This window comes from Schistocerca nitens, chromosome 5, assembly GCF_023898315.1.
Source record: "Schistocerca nitens isolate TAMUIC-IGC-003100 chromosome 5, iqSchNite1.1, whole genome shotgun sequence".
NCBI classification, from domain to species: domain Eukaryota; kingdom Metazoa; phylum Arthropoda; class Insecta; order Orthoptera; family Acrididae; genus Schistocerca; species Schistocerca nitens.
This window is the reverse complement of record NC_064618.1, coordinates 416,222,888-416,246,158: the sequence shown is the minus strand read 5'-3', so window position 1 is coordinate 416,246,158 and position 23,271 is coordinate 416,222,888. Positions and strand designations below refer to the sequence as shown.

General features: G+C 44.7%; 1 protein-coding gene across 2 annotated transcripts in view; it reads right to left on the bottom strand.

Moving 5' to 3' along the window:
• Positions 1-23,271, bottom strand: part of LOC126259204 (ESX-1 secretion-associated protein EspK-like) — a 74,960-nt gene that overhangs the window by 25,295 nt on the left and 26,394 nt on the right. The window contains exons 3-4 of one of the 2 annotated variants that reach the window (XM_049955796.1): positions 5,698-5,722; positions 4,964-5,499 (exon numbers count right to left, since the gene is read on the bottom strand). In XM_049955796.1, coding sequence (XP_049811753.1) covers positions 4,964-5,499; positions 5,698-5,722 — 561 coding nt within the window. Of the gene's footprint in view, positions 1-4,963; positions 5,723-23,271 lie in introns of both variants that reach the window. The other variant, XM_049955795.1, reaches the window with a different exon arrangement.

Below are 23,271 nucleotides of genomic sequence, written 5' to 3'. Positions count from 1 at the left end.
TCTTGTTAATTAGTTGTACTTATATTAGTTTTGGGACTTAGATGTGTCGGCTATAGTTGGTTTATTTTTGGACGTTGGTGCTGCTATTTTAATATTCTTGTCATCCCTTACAGCAAGTATAGCTATTAGGCCTTTGCTTGCCTACTTCTTTGTGCCCTCCTTGTTATTGTGAAGCTAAATTTATTTTGAAGGGCAGGAGTTTCACCGTTGGCATGTTGTATTAGGTACGAAGTTAATGCATATATGTTGACTGAGCACTGGTCGTTTTCCTTACATCTCAATTTTTCTTGTTCACTTTGGTTTACCTAATTACTAGCGACCTGCCCGGCTTCGCTCGGAAAGCACTAAGTATCTTCGGCTAGAAGGCTTGTCCGGTGTAACGGTAACTTTGTTTACAGGGCGCTTCGTAGAGTTGTAACTTAAAATCGTAGAACAACGGTATGTAACAGAATAGCATCACTTCCTTATAAAATAAACGATTTAAGCAAGCACACGCCGCTTGCTACCGTAAGGCAGCGCCTAAAAGCGTGAGAGACTACCCAACTGCAGCCCGTACGAGCCATGCATCAAACTTCCTACAGTAGGTCTTCACATACAGATGGAAAAACGAGGCGGGGGACTGTAATCGTGTAGTTTAGCCAATTTGAAATCAACATTAATAAGTTCATACATAAACCCTCTGCTTAAATGAATCAGTGCATCTGTTAGTGCAAACCTTACCAAAAACCCTGCCGTAGTTCCTAGGATTTTCCTACATATATAGGTAGGAAAAGTAGATGGGTAACTATAATTTATAGCATGTATAGAAAGAGGACCAATATGTATAAGACAAGAGCATGCAGGTAAAGACGCACTTTTCTTCATTATCACCCGCTGCCACTCACTCATGGATGTGGTGGTAGATAGCCTTTTGTAACCTGTTTTTACTAAGGGAGATTGGTCACAGTGGGTGTTTATTGATTTATAAACAGCGTCTAAAGTAACATAATTACAATAATTATTAATAATTAAAAACAGATATTCATAGAATTATGTAGTTAACTATTTTTAAAAATTTACAACTCAAATCTTTAACAATTTTTTAAAATGGTTTTAGAATTTTCTAACATATTCTAATATTTTCTCTCAGAGATAACTCTAAAACACTAAAAAAATTTAGATTTACATTCTTCAAGATGTATACGGCTAAATTCTCACGAAATTTCTTCAGTTGCCGAAATCTAATATATCCAAATGTTATAGAATCTCAGAAGATGAAAGACCACAAGAATTTACCGAAAAACTTTTAATTATAAGCGAACTATATAAGGATATCGTACAAATTTATACCAATTAAGAATGGTTATGTGAGCGAATTATTCTAGTTACGCCACACGAATTTTTACATGACATCAACAAGACCGCCCAAGAGATAAATCTGGGAGCAGAGAAAATTTACATGTCGATCGATAGTATGACTAATGAAATTTTCGTAATGAATTTTTAAATTCGTTCAGTGTTCCAGGAATGCTGTTACACTGCCTCAGATTGATGGCCGACTCCCCAGAAATTTAATTGCGAAATATGAATTCACTAAAAATGTATAATATTACAAGATGTTGCATCAAACAACTGCATAATAACATAATCGAAGCCAGTATAATGTCTGGGAAGAAAAGGGCTGACAGTATTTGTATCACTAATACCTTGCATATCAACTGGATTGCCCTTCTGTTTACGGCGATTCCAAATTCCAGTAAAGTTGGCTTACAGTATGACCATCAACAAAGCACAGGATCAAACGTTCCGTATTGTCGTGTTCATTTAAGCGAATCATGCTTTGCACATGGTCAATTGACGGTCGCGCGCTCACAAGTTGGATGACTTCAAAACTTGTTCATTTATAGTCTGAGCAACAAAGCTACAAATAAAGGGCGAACAACAGTAAATAAATTGCAGGTGCGGATTCCTGACTGGAAATGGACATCCTATGAACACGTGTTCGGAAATGCATCGTTGCCACGGTAGATGGAGTTGATGAATGGGAGTTCCTTACTAACAAGGGAACCTCCCCATCGCACCCCCCTCAGATTTAGTTATAAGTTGGCACAGTGGATAGGCCTTGAAACACGGAACACAAATCAATCTGGAAAACAGGAAAAAGTTGTGCGGAACTATGAAAAAAATAAGCAAAATATAGAAACTGAGTAGTCCATGCGAAATGATAGGCAACATCAAGAAAAGTGTGAGCCAAGGAGCGCCGTGGTCCCGTGGTTAGCGTGAGCGGCTGCGGAACGAGAGGTCCTTGGTTCAAGTCCTCCCTCGAGTGCAAAGTTTACTTTTTTATTTTCAGACAATTATTATCTGTCCGTTCGTTCATTGACATCTCTATTCACTGTAATAAGTTTAGTGTCTGTGTTTTGCGACCGCACCGCAAAACCGTGCGATTAGTAGACGAAAGGACGTGCCTCTTCAATGGGAACTGAAAACATTTGATCGCAAGGTCATAGGTCAACCGATGCCTCTACAGTAAAACATGTCTGATATATTCTATAGGACACTGGTGACGGCATGTGCGTCACATGACAGGAATATGTTGTTGACCCACCTAACTTGTACACTTGGCGAATGGGTAAAAAGATTCTTCTACCTTGCCCGATTTAGGTTTTCTTGTGATGTGATAATCACTCCCAAAAAGTGATGAAAACATAACGGACGGACAGATAATAATTGTCTGAAAATAAGAAATTAAATTTTTTTCTCGAGGGAAAACTTGAACCAAGTACCTCTCGCTCGCAACCGCTCACGCTAACCACGGGACCACGGCGCTCCTTGGCTCACACTTTTCTTGATGTTGCCTATCATTTCGCATGGACTACTCAGTTTCTATATTTTGCTTATTTTTTTCATAGTTCCGCACAACTTTTTCCTGTTTTCTCGATTGATCTGTGTTCCGTTTTTCAAGGCCTATCCACTTGCCAACTTATAACTAAATCTGAGGTGGGTGCGATGGGGAGGTTCCCTTGTAAGTGCCGTGTGTTCCTTGTGTGTCGCAGGTTGTGTGATTGACGCAGCAGAATGCTCCGGTATTCATGTCAGGAAAAAGCCGAGACGACGTTCGTGTACGACCAAGGAGATGACCGAGAGGCAACACGGTTATACGAAAACGTGAGCCCAACCACGTCACACAACATTTCAGGCCCCTTTTTAGGCCGTTTGTGTGATCATGGGTCCTTTCAGACAGATGAACGTGCAGGGAGGCGGCGGACTGTGCGTACTTCCAGGACGATTATTTTGTCGTTGCACTCACATCGTCCATTTCGGGACAGGTGTGCATAGGATCTTTTTTCCTCAATTTCCAGTCAGAATTCCGTCCCTGCATTTATATATATAATTTCTTATTAACTTAAGTGACCCTGAATCTGACCTGTTTTATTTAAATACAATAATAATTACGTGTGGATCAGTGTCTTTCAATCGGATGTTAGTTCGGTGAATCTCTTTAGCCAATTATCCAACCAGAAAAAGCCGACCTACTTAAAATGGAAACTGAAACACGTTTATTTTCTGGCGAATATGCTAGGTTAAAAAAGATAATCTGATTTGATCCATTGTAAATGGTTCTGAAAGCCTGCGACTGTGAAAACAATAGGTTTGTTTGTAAATAACTCATCTCCTAACAGTCACGATTTTATTTATTTTATTTTTCGCACGGCACGTTTCGGGAAATGATTCCCATTTTCAAGTGCGTTTTTTGTGTTGTTACACCATTTGTATGTGATATTGTCGATGTGTGAGAGCCTGCTTCATTCGTTGACTTCAAGTTTCCTTATGGTCCATTTGTGCTGAGTTTCACACACACTAAACATCACACACAACTTCTACACTTTTAAACATCGAAAATAATTTACATCTAAAATGTTTTGTTGTACACTTTTAAACATGTTTTCGATGTTTAAAAGTGTACAACAACTTGTGTGTGATGTTTAGTATGTTTTAAACTCAGCAACAAATGGACCACAAGGTTAAAGTCAAAGAAATGAAGCAGGCTTTCACACATCGACAACTTCACATAGAAATGGCATAAGCTGGCCGCTGTGGCCGAGCGGTTCTCGACGCTTCAGTTCGGAACGCGCTGCTGCTACGGTCGCAGGTTCGAATCCTGCCTCCGGCATGGATGTGTGTGATGTCCTGAGGTTAGTTAGGTTTAAGTAGTTCTAAGTCTAGGGACTGATGACCTCAGATGTTAAGTCCCATAGTGCTTAGGGCCATTTTTGAAATGGCATGAAAAACACAAAAAACGTACTTGAAAATGGTAATCAGTTCCCGGAAACGCGTTGTGTGAGAAATAAGATAAAGTAAATCTTGACTGGTAGCAGATGAGTTATTTATAAAGAAACCTATTAAAAAAGATAAATTAAAAAAAAAAACATGATACCTGAATCTCGTTTGCATTCTGGCAGTGTCAATATCACTGAGAGGTGAATGCTCTACAGTGAATAACCTATGGTCAAAGTGGGATTCGATCCCATGACCTTTCGGTTTTCATGCACGCGCTTTACTGATGGTCTACCAGGCTTGATTAGGAGCCTCCATGTTGCCTGGAGTTGTGGAAAACGTACCACTAGATGACAAAGCCATCGTTTCCACAACAGTGGGGGACTTTAATTCGCTGTAGTTCAGCCAGTTACCAAGAAATAATTATGAATTAAATTCACGAATATTTCTCGCGAATCAGACTATTAGTCAAACTGGGTCAAAACCCCTACAGTGCTCGTTGAGATTAGCCCAAACCTGCCGAAAGTGAACAGGGTGCTTCAGTTTATGTATACAGAGATGTTACTAATAAAAGTTTTTTTGTAAAGTATTTATGACGACAAAACCCCGAGTTACTTTCCAATCCCAACGGTTCCTGCGCCACACAGTAAAGAAAAAAAAACAAAAACGTGCTGACGGATTATGTATTGTGTAGAGCGCAAAGTACCTTTCCGCGGATGCCAGGCCCCTGCGCTGGCCAGCTTGAAGCTGAGGGAGTTGGCGAAGTCGCAGAGCCAGATGCGGTCGCGGTCTTCCTCGTCGAAGAATCTCACGGTGAGGCACCAGTGCTTGAGCAGCTGGGAACTGACGCAGTGCAGGATCATGGGCAGGCTGATAGACGCGGCCGCGCCCGCCACGCCCATGCCGCACAGCGCGTGCGTGTACAGCTGCACCTTGGCCCAGCGGCGGCGGAACGCGCGTTGCGGGTCGCCCGCGGCTGCCTGCGGCGCCAGAGCGAGGGCATCAGGACACAGCTCTTCAGTGGCTTCCGAGGCACCTGGACAAGGCTCTACAGCGGCATCTGGGGCACTTGGACAAGGCTGTACGGCCGCATCCGGGGCACTTGGACAAGGCTGTACGGCCGCAGCTGGGGCACCTGGACAAGGCTCTCTGGTGGCATCCGAGGTATCCGGACGCAGCCCTGTGGCAGCTCCCGAGGCATGTGGACAAGGCTGTGTGTTGGCATCCGAGACACTTGGACACAGCTCTACAGCGGCATCTGGGGCACTTGGACAAGGCTGTACGGCCGCATCCGGGGCACTTGGACAAGGCTCTACGGCCGCATCCGGGGCACCTGGGCACGGCTCTCTGGTGGCATCCGAGGTATCCGGACGCAGTCCTGTGGCAGCTTCCGAGGCATGTGGACAAGGCTGTATGGTGGCATCTGAGGCACTTTGACACCGCTCTACAGCGGCATCTGAGGCACCTGGACACAGCAAAGAACACAAGGAGAGGAATGGAGGCTTGTCATGCTGCAGCATAGGCTCTCACCCAGTTGTGCAGGCAGCTTCAGGGTTGTAGAAAGCGGAATCTGTGGCAGCATGAAGGTCATCAGAGCTGTTCAAAGAGTGGTTCGCTTCAGCTCTACATACTAGTCTATCCTGGGCAAGTCTCTTTATCCCTGCTTAGCTGCTGCAACCTATATCTGTTAGTCTTTGCAGATGACGCAAGAGCTATTGTGGAATACGTTGTAACGTGTCATTTCCTGGCCACCCATGTGTGCTTCGTTTTATACTCACCTCAGTCAGTTCCTAGCTGCAGTGGGAAGGGAGCTTCTGTTCGGCCTGAAGATGATGGGCAGGATTTTGCTTAATACTTCTAAGTGGGTGATAGTCAGAGCCCTCTAGGCGAATTTTAAGGACGAGTAATTTGTCCATCATGGCTGGTGTTTCTAACACATTGCAGAATGAGTTCTTTTTGGACCTCTCTGGAAGCTGCACCTTAAAGAAGCGCCAATGAGAATGCATACTTCGCTACTAGTTCTGAGCAGCTGGAAGGCTCATATGTTAAATGATGTCGTGAAGTAGTGTGGAGCTCACGAGGAGATAGCTCGCAGCCTTTGTCAAGCTGAGATGAGAATCTGTGTGCTGCCCTGGTGGTGGGGTTTGTGTTTTACTGTAGATATCATTTCGGAGGTGTGGAGTTAGTGATCCTTCATGATAAACGAGGTTACTTATCGGTAAGGGAAGCACGTTCCGGTGCTAGGAAATGGAATTCTATCAGGTATTTTCCTGTTTTTCCCGGAAACTGCTGCAGATTAGAGAGCAGGGATCGTTCGGTGAAAAGAACAACCTCAGAGCACAGCATTGAGCCATTAGTTAACTGAAGATAAAGTCGGACAAAAATGACAGAGTTGTCTAGCGTCTTTTCCTACTGTCTTTGAACTGCATTCCTTCTTTGTCGTTGTGGTGATTATCTGCGAGAGTTTCTAGTTGCCACTTTGAGACAATGTGTAGAAGTGTTGGCAGTGAACATATCTTAGTCCAATGGTCGGATCTCGGAATGTTACCTGAAAGTGGTCACGCAGTTACGGGCGTTTGACTACTGACAATGGAGTAATGAGAAGCTGAACCCTGTCTTGCGTATCAAAGTGGGGCTACCGACCCTTATTTTGATATGGTAGTGTAGAATCATGAGAGAAGGTTGTATACATGGAAGAACCCTGGAGATACTAAAAGGTATCAGATAGATTGTATAATGGTAAGACAGAGATTTAGGAACCAGGTTTTAAATTGTAAGACATTTCCAGGTGCAGATGTGGACTCTGACCACAATCTATTGGTTATGAACTGTAGATTAAAACTGAAGAAACTGCAAAAAGGTGGGAATTTAAGGAGATGGGACCTGGATAAACTGAAAGAACCAGAGGTTGTACAGAATTTCAGGGAGAGCATAAGGGAACAATTGACAGGGATGGGGGAAAGAAATACAGTAGCTTTGAGGGATGAAATAGTAAAGGCAGCAGAGAATCAAATAGGTAACAAGACGAGGGCTAATAGAAACCCTTGAGTAACAGAAGAAATATTAAATTTAATTGATGAAAGGAGAAAATATAAAAATGCAGTAAATGAAGCAGGCAAAAAGGAATACAAACGTCTCAAAAATGAAATCGACGGGCAGTGTAAAATGGCTAAGCAGGGATGGCTAGAGGACAAATGTAAGGATGTAGAGGCTTATCTCACTAGGGGTAAGACAGATACTGCCTACAGGAAAATTAAAGAGTCCTTTGGAGAAAGGAGAACCACTTGCATGAATATCAAGAGCTTTGATGGAAACCCAGTTCTAAGCGGTGGTGGTGGTGGTGGTTAGTGTTTAACGTCCCGTCGACAACGAGGTCATTAGAGACGGAGCGCTAGCTAGGGTTAGGGAAGGATTGGGAAGGAAATCGGCCGTGCCCTTTCAAAGGAACCATCCCGGCATTTGCCTGAAACGATTTAGAGAAATCACGGAAAACCTAAATCAGGATGGCCGGAGACGGGATTGAACCGTCGTCCTCCCGAATGCGAGTCCAGTGTGCTAACCACTGCGCCACTTCGCTCGGTCCAGTTCTAAGCAAAGAAGGGAAAGCAGAAAGGTGGAAGGAGTATATAGAGGGTCTATACAAGGGCAATGTACTTGAGGACAATATTATTCAAATGGAAGAGGATGTAGATGAAGATGAAATGGGAGATATGATACTGCGTGAAGAGTTTGACAGAGCACTGAAAGACCTGAGTCGAAACAAGACCCCCGGGGTAGATAACATTCCATTAGAACTACTGACAGCCTTGGGAGAGCCAGTCCTGACAAAACTCGACCATCTAGTGAGCAAGATGTATGAAACAGTCCCAAAGAAAATAGGTGTTGCCAGATGTGAAAATTACCGAACTATCTGTTTAATAAGTCACAGCTGCAAAATACTAACGCGAATTCTTTACAGACGAATGGAAAAACTGATAAAAGCCGACGTCGGGGAAGATTAGATTGGATTCCGTAGAAATGTTGGAACACGTGGGGCAATACGGACCCTACGACTTATCTTAGAAGAAAGATTAAGGAAAGGCAAACCTAAGTTTCTAGCGTTTGTAGACTTAGAGAAAGCTTTTGACAATGTTGACTGGAATATTCTCTTTCAAATTCTAAAGGTGGCAGGGGTAAAATACAGGGAGCGAAAGGCTATTTACAGTTTATACAGAAAGCAGATGGCAGTTATAAGAGTCGAGGGGTATGAAAGGGGAGCAGTGGTTGGGAAGGGAGTGAGACAGGGTTGTAGCCTATCCCCGATGTTATTCAATCTGTATATTGAGCAAGCAGTAAAGGAAACAAAAGAAAAGTTCGGAGTAGGAATTAAAATCCATGGAGAAGAAATACACTCCTGGAAATGGAAAAAAGAACACATTGACACCGGTGTGTCAGACCCACCATACTTGCTCCGGACACTGCGAGAGGGCTGTACAAGCAATGATCACACGCACGGCACAGCGGACACACCAGGAACCGCGGTGTTGGCCGTCGAATGGCGCTAGCTGCGCAGCATTTGTGCACCGCCGCCGTCAGTGTCAGCCAGTTTGCCGTGGCATACGGAGCTCCATCGCAGTCTTTAACACTGGTAGCATGCCGCGACAGCGTGGACGTGAACCGTATGTGCAGTTGACGGACTTTGAGCGAGGGCGTATAGTGGGCATGCGGGAGGCCGGGTGGACGTACCGCCGAATTGCCCAACACGTGGGGCGTGAGGTCTCCACAGTACATCGATGTTGTCGCCAGTGGTCGGCGGAAGGTGCACGTGTCCGTCGACCTGGGACCGGACCGCAGCGACGCACGGATGCACGCCAAGACCGTAGGATCCTACGCAGTGCCGTAGGGGACCGCACCGCCACTTCCCAGCAAATTAGGGACACTGTTGCTCCTGGGGTATCGGCGAGGACCATTCGCAACCGTCTCCATGAAGCTGGGCTACGGTCCCGCACACCGTTAGGCCGTCTTCCGCTCACGCCCCAACATCGTGCAGCCCGCCTCCAGTGGTGTCGCGACAGGCGTGAATGGAGGGACGAATGGAGACGTGTCGTCTTCAGCGATGAGAGTCGCTTCTGCCTTGGTGCCAATGATGGTCGTATGCGTGTTTGGTGCCGTGCAGGTGAGCGCCACAATCAGGACTGCATACGACCGAGGCACACAGGGCCAACACCCGGCATCATGGTGTGGGGAACGATCTCCTACACTGGCCGTACACCACTGGTGATCGTCGAGGGGACACTGAATAGTGCACGGTACATCCAAACCGTCATCGAACCCATCGTTCTACCATTCCTAGACCGGCAAGGGAACTTGCTGTTCCAACAGGTCAATGCACGTCCGCATGTATCCCGTGCCACCCAACGTGCTCTAGAAGGTGTAAGTCAACTACCCTGGCCAGCAAGATCTCCGGATCTGTCCCCCATTGAGCATGTTTGGGACTGGATGAAGCGTCGTCTCACGCGGTCTGCACGTCCAGCACGAACGCTGGTCCAACTGAGGCGCCAGGTGGAAATGGCATGGCAAGCCGTTCCACAGGACTACATCCAGCATCTCTACGATCGTCTCCATGGGAGAATAGCAGCCTGCATTGCTGCGAAAGGTGGATATACAATGTACTAGTGCCGACATTGTGCATGCTCTGTTGCCTGTGTCTATGTGCCTGTGGTTCTGTCAGTGTGATCATGTGATGTATCTGACCCCAGGAATGTGTCAATAAAGTTTCCCCTTCCTGGGACAATGAATTCACGGTGTTCTTATTTCAATTTCCAGGAGTGTAAAAACTTTGAGGTTCGCCAATGACATTGTAATTCTGTCAGAGACAGCAAAGGACTTGGAAGAGCATTTGAACGGAATGGAAAGTGTTTTGAAAGGAGGATATAAGATGAACATCAACAAAAGCAAAACGAGGATAATGGAATGTAGTCGAATTAAGTCGGGTGATGCTGAGGGAATTAGATTAGGAAATCAGACACTTAAAATAGTAAAGGAGTGTTGCTATTTGGGGAGCAAAATAACTGATAATGGTCGAAGTAGAGAGGATACAAAATACAGGCTGGCAATGGCAAGGAAAGCGTTTCTGAAGAAGAATAATTTGATAACATCGAGTATAGATTTAAATGTCAGGAAGTCATTTCTGAAAGTATTTGTATGGAGTGTAGCCATGTATGGAAGTGAAACGTGGACGATAAATAGTTTAGACAAGAAGAGAATAGAAGCTTTCGAAATGTGGTGATACAGAAGAATGCTGAAGATTTAATGGGTAGATCACATAACTAATGAGGAGGTATCGAATAGAATTGGGGAGAAGAGGAGCTTGTGGCACAACTTGACTAGAATAAGGGATCGGTTGGTAGGACATGTTCTGAGACATCGAGAGATCACCAATTTAGTATTGGAGGGCAGTGTGGACGGTAAAAATCGTAGAGGGAGACCAAGAGATGAATACACCAAGCAGATTCAGCAGGATGTAGGCTGTAGTAGGTACTGGGAGATGAAGAAGCTTGCACAGGATGGAGTATCATGGAGAGCTGCATCAAACCAGTCTCAGGACTGAAGACCACAACAACAATAACAGTGTAACACAGCAGAGAATTAGTCCTGGCCTGCCAGTAAATTATTCCAGTCAAATCCATGGACCATTACGTCGCGTTATTTGTCTCATCCCCGCACATCGCTGAGAGTATGTGGATTCTGGACGTGGTCACGAATATACAATTTTTACCCCCACATTTCCATTCTTTACTTTCTATCAACCGGTCGCTCTTTTAGTTAAGCTCCGCCATAAATTTCTTTTATCACCAATTAAATTGAGTTCGTCCTTGTTAGTTTTCCGTTCCATCCACCTAATGTTCAGCAGTCTTGTCTGTCACTACATTTTAGAGTGGCTGTTCTCTTCTTGTCTTAATGGTTTATCGTCTACGTTTCACTTTCCCTACGAGGTATGACGTTACGAGTGGCGAGATCGTTAATTGTGGTGGGTACGGTACACGCAGAGTATTTAGTTGAGTGGTGTATGGCTGGGAAGGTGCCGTGCTGTGCTGCGCCAGGTAAGCCCGACTTTGCTCCGGGCTGAGTTAACCCTGCTGTCGCAGTGAGCTGCGACTGGATGTGGAGGCCGCTCTGCTGGGGACCGTGGTTCAGCGATATGGAAATCTCTGCCTGGTAAGGGGAGAGTGTGCTACCGTGTGCTTGATGAAGCAAGGCAAGATGACCCAGGAACTGACGAGAAGAACACGGCAAGAGCCATAACCAAGATTCCCAGAAACTTCACTCCCTGGAGGAGGCGTCAAAATAAGCGAACACGTGCCTCGCCTTAACAGCAGGTAATCGACCTTTTCTAAGAGGAGGTGAGTCTTTTAGCACGTGATAAATTTTAACTGAAGAGGGGGCACAGGGGCTAGCGTCGCGGTTTCACAGGTTTGCATCCAGTATTCGAAACAAGATTATTGTCTTTATTTTTGTTTTTGCTTTTCATTTATCTACCATTGTCCATGAAGATTACTACACGAATGTTATCCAATATCTGTTGAAATAATTTTGTGCTTATTCGTCTACTAATTATCTGTCTGATAAATGAATAAAAAAAATAAACTAAAAGAATGAGAAAATTATTTGACATTGTTTATGGTGAAATTCCTGTACGGTATCTTGATTCATAAGGAATTTGGGAACACGATTTTTCGGAAAAATATCCATTACGCATCGTTTACCATGAAATTATTGCCAATGCGTGAAATCTTCAGCAGTTTTAACGACCTTTCTTTCCCAAGTGATATTCTGACAAAGAAATGTCACTGTGGTAAATCTGCCTTCCCGCGATGCTCATGGTGTTTGGAATTTCCATATTTTGAATGTTTCTACGATCGGCATCATCCAAGGCAATAAATCATCCTAAAGAGTAAACATAAGAGTAAAATACAAGAATTGATCTAAGAACTTATATATAAATGAAATCTAAGAGAGCATTAGAATTTGAAAAGACTGTAAACCGTTAAAATACCACACACACATGTATTATTCAATAAATGTCTGACACTTACTGTGAAATCCAGTTGCAATTTTAAGGTTAATGTAACGCCCTTGTATCCCCTAATTTGATAAGAAACACTTTTATAGAAATCTTCTACGAACATGGGTAGATAAATTAAATTTAATGTACTTTACAAAATCGGGTTTAGAACACGGGACGCAAATGCTTGAAACGGCCACGCTAGTCACTGCGGCACTGCTTCGGCCCAACCTACTGGGTGCTAAAAGGCATGTAATTACGGTGAAAACTTTGAATCATTTTCTCAGAAACTATGGAGTATCTACGGATAAGCCAAGACAAGTGTTCGCTTATTTTGGCTCCTCTCCCACTGAGCGAAGTTACTGGGAAATCGGGTTACGGCACTTGCGGTGCTTTCCTCGTGAGTATGTAATAACTGAAACCCGATATATTTACTGAAAACACTAAAACTGGTTACAGGCGTACTATGAAAAATCCAAGGACTTCCCTGGGTACACAACTGTGAGATGAGCTCGCAAAAATTATCATCATGTGCATAAAATTGTTATTAACAAGGTTATTAATATTGACGCTGGAAATTGTTTATAAAAACAGCACCTCATGTTGCAGACACGCAGTATGGGAATGTGACACACCGTCAGGTAGAGCTTCATGTTAGCTAGGAAATGATCAGGTTTCTATTAATGTGGAACATGTAAACAAATAGTTATATATCTTTACTGAATAAATTGAATAAACATACCAAAACAAAGATTTCCGCACATATACACAAATGATTATCTTCAGCAAGATACTGCTGTTCCATTAGCCTATCGATCCATATATTTGTTTATTGGGACTTTGGTAACTCAATACATGTAAAATTGTAATTTGACTTACGTTGGAGTTCAGTGCCAAGGTGAATACAATTGCCATGCTGACATCTTTCCTGCAATTCTGGTTTTGTGCGGCATATAATTGAATAAATCCAACTAAAATTTCTGTGGTTACTCTGAATAATGTGATCTGAGGCTGCTAATGAAACAAGAGTATTTGGTGTACAGATTTGTTTTTGGAGGACCCCCTTGAGAAAAACATATTTTTATATTTTTTTCTGTATCGCAGACATGTTTCTTTAAGACAATATTTATGAATTTAAATACCAGAAAGACTTTGTGTATATACCTTGTTACGAAATGCTGTGGCTTTCCTCGTTTTTTATTGCACTTGTTTTGTTTCAGTTTGTCATCTGCACCCTTACAGATCTTAATGTAGAATAGTTATTTACTTCAAAGTTTTACGATTGGGAAAGTTATGGTGAGTAAACACCCACTCTCTCCCCCCCCCCCCCCCCACACACACACCACACACTTCTACAAAGAATTAGTTGACGTCAGGCCTAACCATAACATTCCTAGTCGTAAAATTTCGAAGTAAAACAGAAAATTCACGCACTACTTTTACTGTCTCATTTTGTAAAATATTTCCCTAAGCATTGCTTCTTTTGGTTCAACTACTTTTCATTGTTTCACTTTTGTTTTCATTCTGTTCAACGGATCTTCGAAGCCATTTGGCTCCTATATCAGAATTACACGCCATTCGGTAAACCTTAAAGATTTCTCTTCGAACTTTAATTACCTATCCACATCTCTCCTTGGTTTACTTCATAGCTTGCTCAATGCTAAGATGTAATAATGCTGAGGGTAGGTTACAACCCCGTCTCACATCCTTCTCAAATATTATCTCGTTTTCGTGCCCTTCGATTCTTATAACAGTAATCTGGTGCTGTACTTGTTGGAGACAACCTGGAATGTCATTCACTCCAGTCTGTTCCCTAAAACATTTTTTTTTCATGGTTCTCCCACTAACTACTAATAAGAGTGCTTTGTTGAGCAACATCAATTCTGGATGGTTTTTTGTATTAAGAAGCATCCAGGCAGTTTTCACTCATCTGTTTGTTTACCTTCCTACCCTGCCCTAAATATAGAAGCCTATCCCCCGGGTCTGGGACTTCATTGATGATTTCTATTTCTTTCTTTTCGCCATGTTGATCTGTGAATTATTTTAGTCTTGCGGTAAGTGATTTCCAAACCATCTTTTAAGATATTCCATTCGCTGTTGACGTAAATCTGCACTGAACGTGAGCAACACAACGACATCAGCAAAACACGGTTGTTTCAGATTTTTATTAATACGTATTCATTCCATATTTTCTCGGTTTGGGGCTCTGAAAATTTACGCTAGGGCTGCTAATAATAGTTTTACTGTTAATGAATCCTTGCCTGACTCTCCTTTCAATTCTGAATTGAAGCTATGAACGTATATGTCGTATTCTTCAGTGTCGTGACATAGGTTAAATTAACGCCTTGCTCCTCAAGGATTGTCAGTACCGCCTTTGTTGAAAGTCAGTGTAAAACTGTCTCAGAACATATACCTACTCGCAGTTCCGATCCATAATTTCACTGACAACTTGATAATGTTTTATTCACTTCTAACATCAGCTTGATCCTTAGTCTGATTAAAATACCTTTTTTTTTTTAATTATTTTTAGGTAACATCTTCCGCCTTACAGGGAGGAAGTTGACAGGTCTTTTCTGTCCCTTTTGTTGTTGCAGTTCAGAGTCCGAAACACAATTTTCATTTTTGCCGTAAAATAGTACCCCTGTAGAAGACAATAATTCTGGTTGACAGCCCCGAGACTTGAATTCATAGAGGCTATAGCTATCACATTCGAAATGACTCCCTTTACACCCCACTCACCTTCCCTTTTAATTTGTCTCTTTCTCTATAGTTTGAAGTAGGATAGCTGACCTTTTTCGAAAGACAACTAAGACAAATCATAGCTCAATTTGAATTTTTACTATCACTGTGATATGAAAGTCAAAATTAACGTTGCTTTTGGCAACAAATTTAGTATCATGCTTTCAGTAACAATATATTTTGCTTAACAAAGCGAATTAATATCTGAAAATTCATTTTCTTTCAAACATTTTGCTTAAATATCGACCAAAACTTATTGTTAGGAATCAATAACACAGTGATGTCCTGAATTTCACCTTGTAAGGTTGGCTGATGTAGTAGTGGCCAGTTCCCTGTTCACACCAGTCAAATTTCGTTCAACCGCGGGTATAAATAGCAAAAAAGTTGGGGATTATGTATGATTACACAAACGGTAACAATACGAAAACCATTGACAACAACTTTGCTACACTTGCAGTAGCTCCGAGCTATAGTTCGGACGGTTAGCTCCGTCCGCTGTCCACAGCATCGTCTTCAGGCAAACATACGTCGGTTACAGTTGGGTTTTAACAGCAATATGGAGTGCGATTACACTGAACAGCAACACAGCTCGTGCAGCGATCTTATCAGACTTTATTGTCAGCCATAAAGTTAATCATGATGGATGCTCTGATCGACAATCACGCTCCGAAGACCCTCTATATTCAAAATATCCACGGGTGTACTGCCGGTCTACAGTGTCCAACGTGCACAATATTTCGGCGATCATACATGTCGCCATCATCAGGTGAACTGACGGACTGAGCTCCTGTGAACGTGCCGGCACGGAGATCCGAACACTATGGCTGCTCAGGGGGAACTGGGTTCGGTCGCGGCGGCGGCCGATTTAAATACCCTCCGCCCGCGGCGCGCTCACTCCGCCGTCCGCGCCCCGCGCCACGGTCGCGCGGTGGAACAGATTTCGACGGCGTCTGAGATGACGTCGGTGTGATGGCTCTGTCCGCCGTGGTCGTCACAACTATACATTTGCTCGATTTATTCTTGATTAACCCAATCGCTGGTTCCCAAGCCTTGCTAAGAGTATAGCCACAGTCACGGTTAATGAGGTCGTCATTGGTGCGAGTTTCGATGGCCTCTCTAACAACGCTGTACCAGTATCTCGACGTCTGTACCAGAATCCTCGTGCATTCATACTCCATAGCGTGATTTTCCGACAAACAATGTTCAGCGACCGCCGACTTGCTCGGATACATCAGTCGAGTGTGCCTCTGGTGTTCACGGCATCGATCCTCGACGGTATGCATCGTCTGACCAATATACGACTTGCCACATTGACACGGAATCTGGTACACGCCGGCCTTCCTCAAACCGAGGTCATCTTTGGCGCTCCCCACCAATGCACGAGTTTTATTCGGAGGACAAAACACAGTTCCGACCCGGTGTTTCTTCAAAATGCGGGCGATTTTCCCCGAGAGTGCGCCTGTATATGGGATAAACGCAGTGCCTACCTCCTCCCTCGTGATTTCATCCATCTCCACAGGTTGTGCTGTAGTGGTTGGGCGGAGAGCACGTTGAATCTGCCACTCTGAGTACCCATTTTTTCGAAATACAGTTCTCAGATGTTCCAATTCCTGGGGTAGACTCTCTGCGTCAGAGATAGTGCGCGCCCTATGTACTAGAGTTTTAAGCACCCCATTCCTATGTGAAGGGTGGTGGCAGCTGTCTGCGTGCAAATACAGATCAGTGTGCGTTGTCTTCCGATACATCCCATGGCCTAGGGTGCAGTCAGGCCTTCTCTTGACCAAGACGTCAAGGAAAGGTAGTTTACCCTCCGTTTCAGTCTCCATAGTGAATTTGATGTTGGGGTGTATGGAGTTTAGATGTGTAAGGAAGTCAAGGAGTTTATCCATACCATGTGGCCAGATGACGAACGTGTCGTCCACGTAACGGAAAAAGCAAGTAGGTTTCCATTCTGATGACGACAGGGCTTCCTCCTCGAAGTTCTCCATGTACAAATTCGCTACCACCGGTGAGAGTGGGCTACCCATGGCGACTCCCTCCTTGTTCACGAGGGTACCCCTGCGAGAGTCACTAGAATTGATTAGTCAGAAGTTTGACGAGAAGACCACTGAACTTTTTAGGCATGTCTTGACTTCCACGTATTTTCTTTTTAATGGAGAATACTACGAACAAACATGGTATGGATAAATTCCTTGACTACCTTACACATCTAAACTCCATACACCCCAACATCAAATTCACTATGGAGACTGAAACAGAGGGTAAACTACCTTTCCTTGACGTCTTGGTCAAGGGAAGGCCTGACGGCACCCTAGGCCATGGGGTGTATCGGAAGACAACGCACACTGATCTGTATTTGCACGCAGACAGCTGCCACCACCCTTCACAGAGGAATGGGGTGCTTAAAACTCTAGTACATAGGGCGCGCATTATCTCTGACGCAGAGAGTCTACCCCAGGAATTGTAACATCTGAGAACTGTATTTCGAAAAAATGGGTACTCAGAGTGGCAGATTCAACGTGTTCTCCGCCCAACCACTACAGCACAACCTGTGGAGATGGATGAAATCACGAGGGAGGAGGTAGGCACTGCGTTTATCCCATATACAGGCGCACTCTCGGGGAAAATCGCCCGCATTTTGAAGAAACACCGGGTCGGAACTGTGTTTTGTCCTCCGAATAAAACTCGTGCATTGGTGGGGAGCGCCAAAGATGACCTCGGTTTGAGGAAGGCCGGCGTGTACTAGATTCCGTGTCAATGTGGCAAGTCGTATATTGGTCAGACGATGCGTACCGTCGAGGATCGATGCCGTGAACACCAGAGGCACACTCGACTGATGTATCCGAGCAAGTCGGCGGTCGCTGAACATTGTTTGTCGGAAAATCACGCTATGGAGTATGAACGCACGAGGATTCTGGTACAGACGTCGAGATACTGGTACAGCGTTGTTAGAGAGGCCATCGAAATTCGCACCAATGACGACCTCATAAACCGTGACTGTGGCTATAATCTTAGCAAGGCTTGGGAACCAGCGATTGGGTTAATCAAGAGTAAATCGAGCAAATGTATAGTTGTGACGACCACGGCGGATAGAGCCATCACACCGACGTCATCTCAGACGCCGTCGCAATCTGTTCCACCGCGCGACCGTGGCGCGGGGCGCGGACGGCGGAGTGAGCGCGCCGCGGGCGGAGGGTATTTAAATCGGCCGCCGCCGCGACCGAACCCAGTTCCCCCTGAGCAGCCATTGTGTTCGGATCTCCGTGCCGGCACGTTCACAGGAGCTCAGTCCGTCAGTTCACCTGATGATGGCGACATGTATGATCGCCGAAATATTGTGCCCGTTGGACACTGTAGACCGGCAGTACACCCGTGGATATTTTGATTATAAAATACGCCGGGAGAAACTCAAGAATCACACCCTCTATATTGACTGACGTGGCGTTTATCCTCGTCGCTGAACTACGTAATTATGCAAGGGGTCATGGCGTCACCCAACAAACGCATACGACGACAACCGACTACTGAGTACAGCTGTTTTTTCCAACTAAAAGATTTGTAGATATGTAGTGAAGGGTTGTAAAATAGATTACGAGTCATGGGCCTTAAATACACAAACTATCCAATATGAGTTATTAGCATAACATGTATTGTATGAGCTTGCAACTGATGGACGCATAATGTTTGTTACATTACATCATGTTATATTGGATGTAAGCACTAGCTCATAGCTATCGGAACTCTATGTTCTCTACTGAAAGGAAATTTTATCGTAGATGACTACAAAAATTGGTTCAAATTTGTAACTACACTCTTCATACCCACTATCTGCTCCGAAATAGATCACTATAGATTAGGATGACCAGTTTTATGCCTGGATTACACACTCCAGCACGACGATTGGAGTGTTTCTGGAATTATAACCGGAATTAAAATTATACGGAAATGAGAGGGACTTACAACCAAGCGACTGGGTGATATATAGACCAAGTAAGATCCTTGCTGGAATTCAAGAGATAATATCAAGATGATGAAGTAATGGAAGGTGGGTAGGTGACATTAGAGAACAGGAAGGAACAATATGGATGCAAACAGCTGAAAATCGCAATGCTTACAAAAGTCTTCAGCAGGTTCTTGTCCATTAGTGAATGTCAAATGACTGTATACATTGTAAGCAGTTCATGGATGCTAGCGACTAACAGTCACATGACTGACATGACATATGCGCTGGCCTACCAAACGGTCAACAATATTATGAAATGCAAAGTACTAGCAGTGACCTCTCCCATCAACAGTCAAGATGACTATACAGGATGTCCAGAAAAGGACTCCCTGATTTCAAAATTAAATATCTCGAAAACAAAGATCTATAGAGGAATGTAGTAAACGGTATGTTTATTGTGAAAGCTGTAAGAAGTTTATACAGCAGTTTGAAATAATAGTTACAAAAGCTGCTAACAGATCGCCCTGTCCGCTGCACAGCTCATATCAGCATACATAAGTGAAATAATCATATGAAAACAATCTTTGCAAACAATCACATCACAATGTTTTCAAAATGTTCACCATTGGCACTACAGAGGTGGCGCAAACGAAGAATGAAATTCGCCATCACATTTCGTAGTGTCTCAACCGAAAGGATTCACATGCCACAGAGATCGCCGACTCAAGCTCGTCCAGCGTGGGGGGATGCTTCGGGTGGACCATGTCTTTCACTGTGCCCCACAAAAAAAAGTCACAGGGAGTCAAATCCGGCGAATATGGAGGCCAATCCATTCCTGCACCAGTAAATTTGGGATATTCCAAAGCAATGACTCGATTCCCGAAGTATTCCTCAAGAAAGCGAAACACTTGTTCGGTCCGATGTGGTCGGGCTCCATCTTGCATAAACCATTCAGTACCTGGTCGATCCTCTAATGCTTGCTGTGTGGCGACAAAGTGCAACGTAACGTGCACCAATGACCGTTTCTCGAATGAAAAAAGGCCCAATAATGCCTCTGCTGCATACTGCAGCCCACACAGTAACTTTAGGAGAATACAGGGGTTACGATTCACACCAATATGGCTTTCCGGAACCCCAAAATCGCCAGTTCTGCTTATTCACGTATCCATTCAGGTGGAAGTGTGCTTCATCTGTAAACCAGATGCAGCCAACATCAAATCCTTCACTATCAATCATTGTGAGCATCTGATTAGCAAAGGAAACCCTTTGTTGCACATCTCGTACGGGTATGGCCTGGTGCGTTTGAATTTTGAATGGAAACATGTGTAGGCTCTTTCTCAGTATTTTCTGCGTGCTGGAACGCGTCAAACCAGTCTCAGATGCAATTCTACGGACGGATGACATTGGATTTCGCTGAATAATTCCAGAAACTGTGGCGATATTTTCAGGCGTAACTGCGGTTTGCTTGCGGCCAACATGCCCCACTAGATCATCAGTTACGCTGCCTGGTCGTTGAAATTTTGCGAAGAGCGTACGAATGGTTTTCGCATCGGATCCTTTTGGAACATTAAATCGTGCTTGAAAACTTCGCCTTGTTGCCGTAGGACTCTCTTCTAACCTGTGGTACTCTAGCACCAGAAAAACGTGTTGTTCAATGGAGTACATGGTTTTAATCTCTTCCTTCGGTACGCTAACCTCCTTTCACGTTTCAATAGTGGAACTGATCGCTCTGGGCTTCGGATCACTATTAATACTAGGCATTACGTATGGCGATTACAGCGCCATCTGTTAGCAGCTTTTGTAACTATTATTTCAAACTGCTGTATAAACTTCTTACAGCTTTCACAATAAACATACCGTTTGCGGCATTCCTCTATCGGTCTTTGCTTTCGAGAGATTTAATTTTGAAATCAGGGAGCCCTTATCTGGACACCCTGTATGTCCACAGGCACCAATGCCTTCACGGTTCAGTGACGGCGTGTGCCTGTGATTTGCCACTCTATCTCATAAAAAAATCCAGCGTAAGCTCAAACTTTGGTTGGCAAGTGTTAACCATAATCGAAACAAGGCCCCTGTAGTAAACGTCATTCCCTCAGAATTAAAGAGAACGTCGGGAGAGGCAATAATGAGAGAACTATTCCACCTTGTGTACAAGATACACTCCTGGAAATGGAAAAAAGAACACATTGACACCGGTGTGTCAGACCAACCATACTTGCTCCGGACACTGCGAGAGGGCTGTACAAGCAATGATCACACGCACGGCACAGCGGACACACCAGGAACCGCGGTGTTGGCCGTCGAATGGCGCTAGCTGCGCAGCATTTGTGCACCGCCGCCGTCAGTGTCAGCCAGTTTGCCGTGGCATACGGAGCTCCATCGCAGTCTTTAACACTGGTAGCATGCCGCGACAGCGTGGACGTGAACCGTATGTGCAGTTGACGGACTTTGAGCGAGGGCGTATAGTGGGCATGCGGGAGGCCGGGTGGACGTACCGCCGAATTGCTCAACACGTGGGGCGTGAGGTCTCCACAGTACATCGATGTTGTCGCCAGTGGTCGGCGGAAGGTGCACGTGCCCGTCGACCTGGGACCGGACCGCAGCGACGCACGGATGCACGCCAAGACCGTAGGATCCTACGCAGTGCCGTAGGGGACCGCACCGCCACTTCCCAGCAAATTAGGGACACTGTTGCTCCTGGGGTATCGGCGAGGACCATTCGCAACCGTCTCCATGAAGCTGGGCTACGGTCCCGCACACCGTTAGGCCGTCTTCCGCTCACGCCCCAACATCGTGCAGCCCGCCTCCAGTGGTGTCGCGACAGGCGTGAATGGAGGGACGAATGGAGACGTGTCGTCTTCAGCGATGAGAGTCGCTTCTGCCTTGGTGCCAATGATGGTCGTATGCGTGTTTGGTGCCGTGCAGGTGAGCGCCACAATCAGGACTGCATACGACCGAGGCACACAGGGCCAACACCCGGCATCATGGTGTGGGGAGCGATCTCCTACACTGGCCGTACACCACTGGTGATCGTCGAGGGGACACTGAATAGTGCACGGTACATCCAAACCGTCATCGAACCCATCGTTCTACCATTCCTAGACCGGCAAGGGAACTTGCTGTTCCAACAGGACAATGCACGTCCGCATGTATCCCGTGCCACCCAACGTGCTCTAGAAGGTGTAAGTCAACTACCCTGGCCAGCAAGATCTCCGGATCTGTCCCCCATTGAGCATGTTTGGGACTGGACGCAGCGTCGTCTCATGCGGTCTGCACGTCCAGCACGAACGCTGGTCCAACTGAGGCGCCAGGTGGAAATGGCATGGCAAGCCGTTCCACAGGACTACATCCAGCATCTCTACGATCGTCTCCATGGGAGAATAGCAGCCTGCATTGCTGCGAAAGGTGGATATACACTGTACTAGTGCCGACATTGTGCATGCTCTGTTGCCTGTGTCTATGTGCCTGTGGTTCTGTCAGTGTGATCATGTGATGTATCTGACCCCACGAAGGTGTCAATAAAGTTTCCCCTTCCTGGGACAATGAATTCACGGTGTTCTTATTTCAATTTCCAGGAGTGTATATGAGACATGCGAAATGCTCTCAGACTTCAAGAAGAATGAAATAATTAAAAAAAGGCAAATGTTGACTGGTTTGAATACTACCATAGTATCAGTTTAATAAGTTATCTACTTAGTAAGTCGTGTAATTAATAAGTAACCTATATCACAATAGACTCACACAATTGCTTGAAAAATACTAATACAAATTATTTACAGCAGAATGGAAAAACTGGTAAAAGCCAACCTCGGGGAAGATCCGTTTGCGTTCCTATGAAATGCAGGAACGCTTCAGATAATACTCGCCCGCCGACTCATCGTAGAAGACAGTTTAAAGAAAGACAAACATACATTTGTAACATTTGTAGATTTAGAGAAATCTGTCGACAAAGTTGACAGGCATATTCTCTTTGAAATTATGAAGGCAGAGGGGAAAAATACAGGGAGTGAGAGGTTGTTTACAAATTACAAAAAAATGGCTCTGAGCACTATGGGACTCAACTGCTGTGGTCATAAGTCCCCTAGAACTTAGAAATACTTAAACCTAACTAACCTAAGGACATCACACACATCCATGCCCGAGGCAGGATTCGAAACTGCGACCGTAGCGGTCGTGCGGTTCCAGACTGTAGCGCCTTGAACCGCTCGGCCACTTCGGCCGGCTTTACAAATTACACAGAAATCAGACTGCAGTTATAAGCGGCGAAGGACACGGAAGGTGTGAGCTC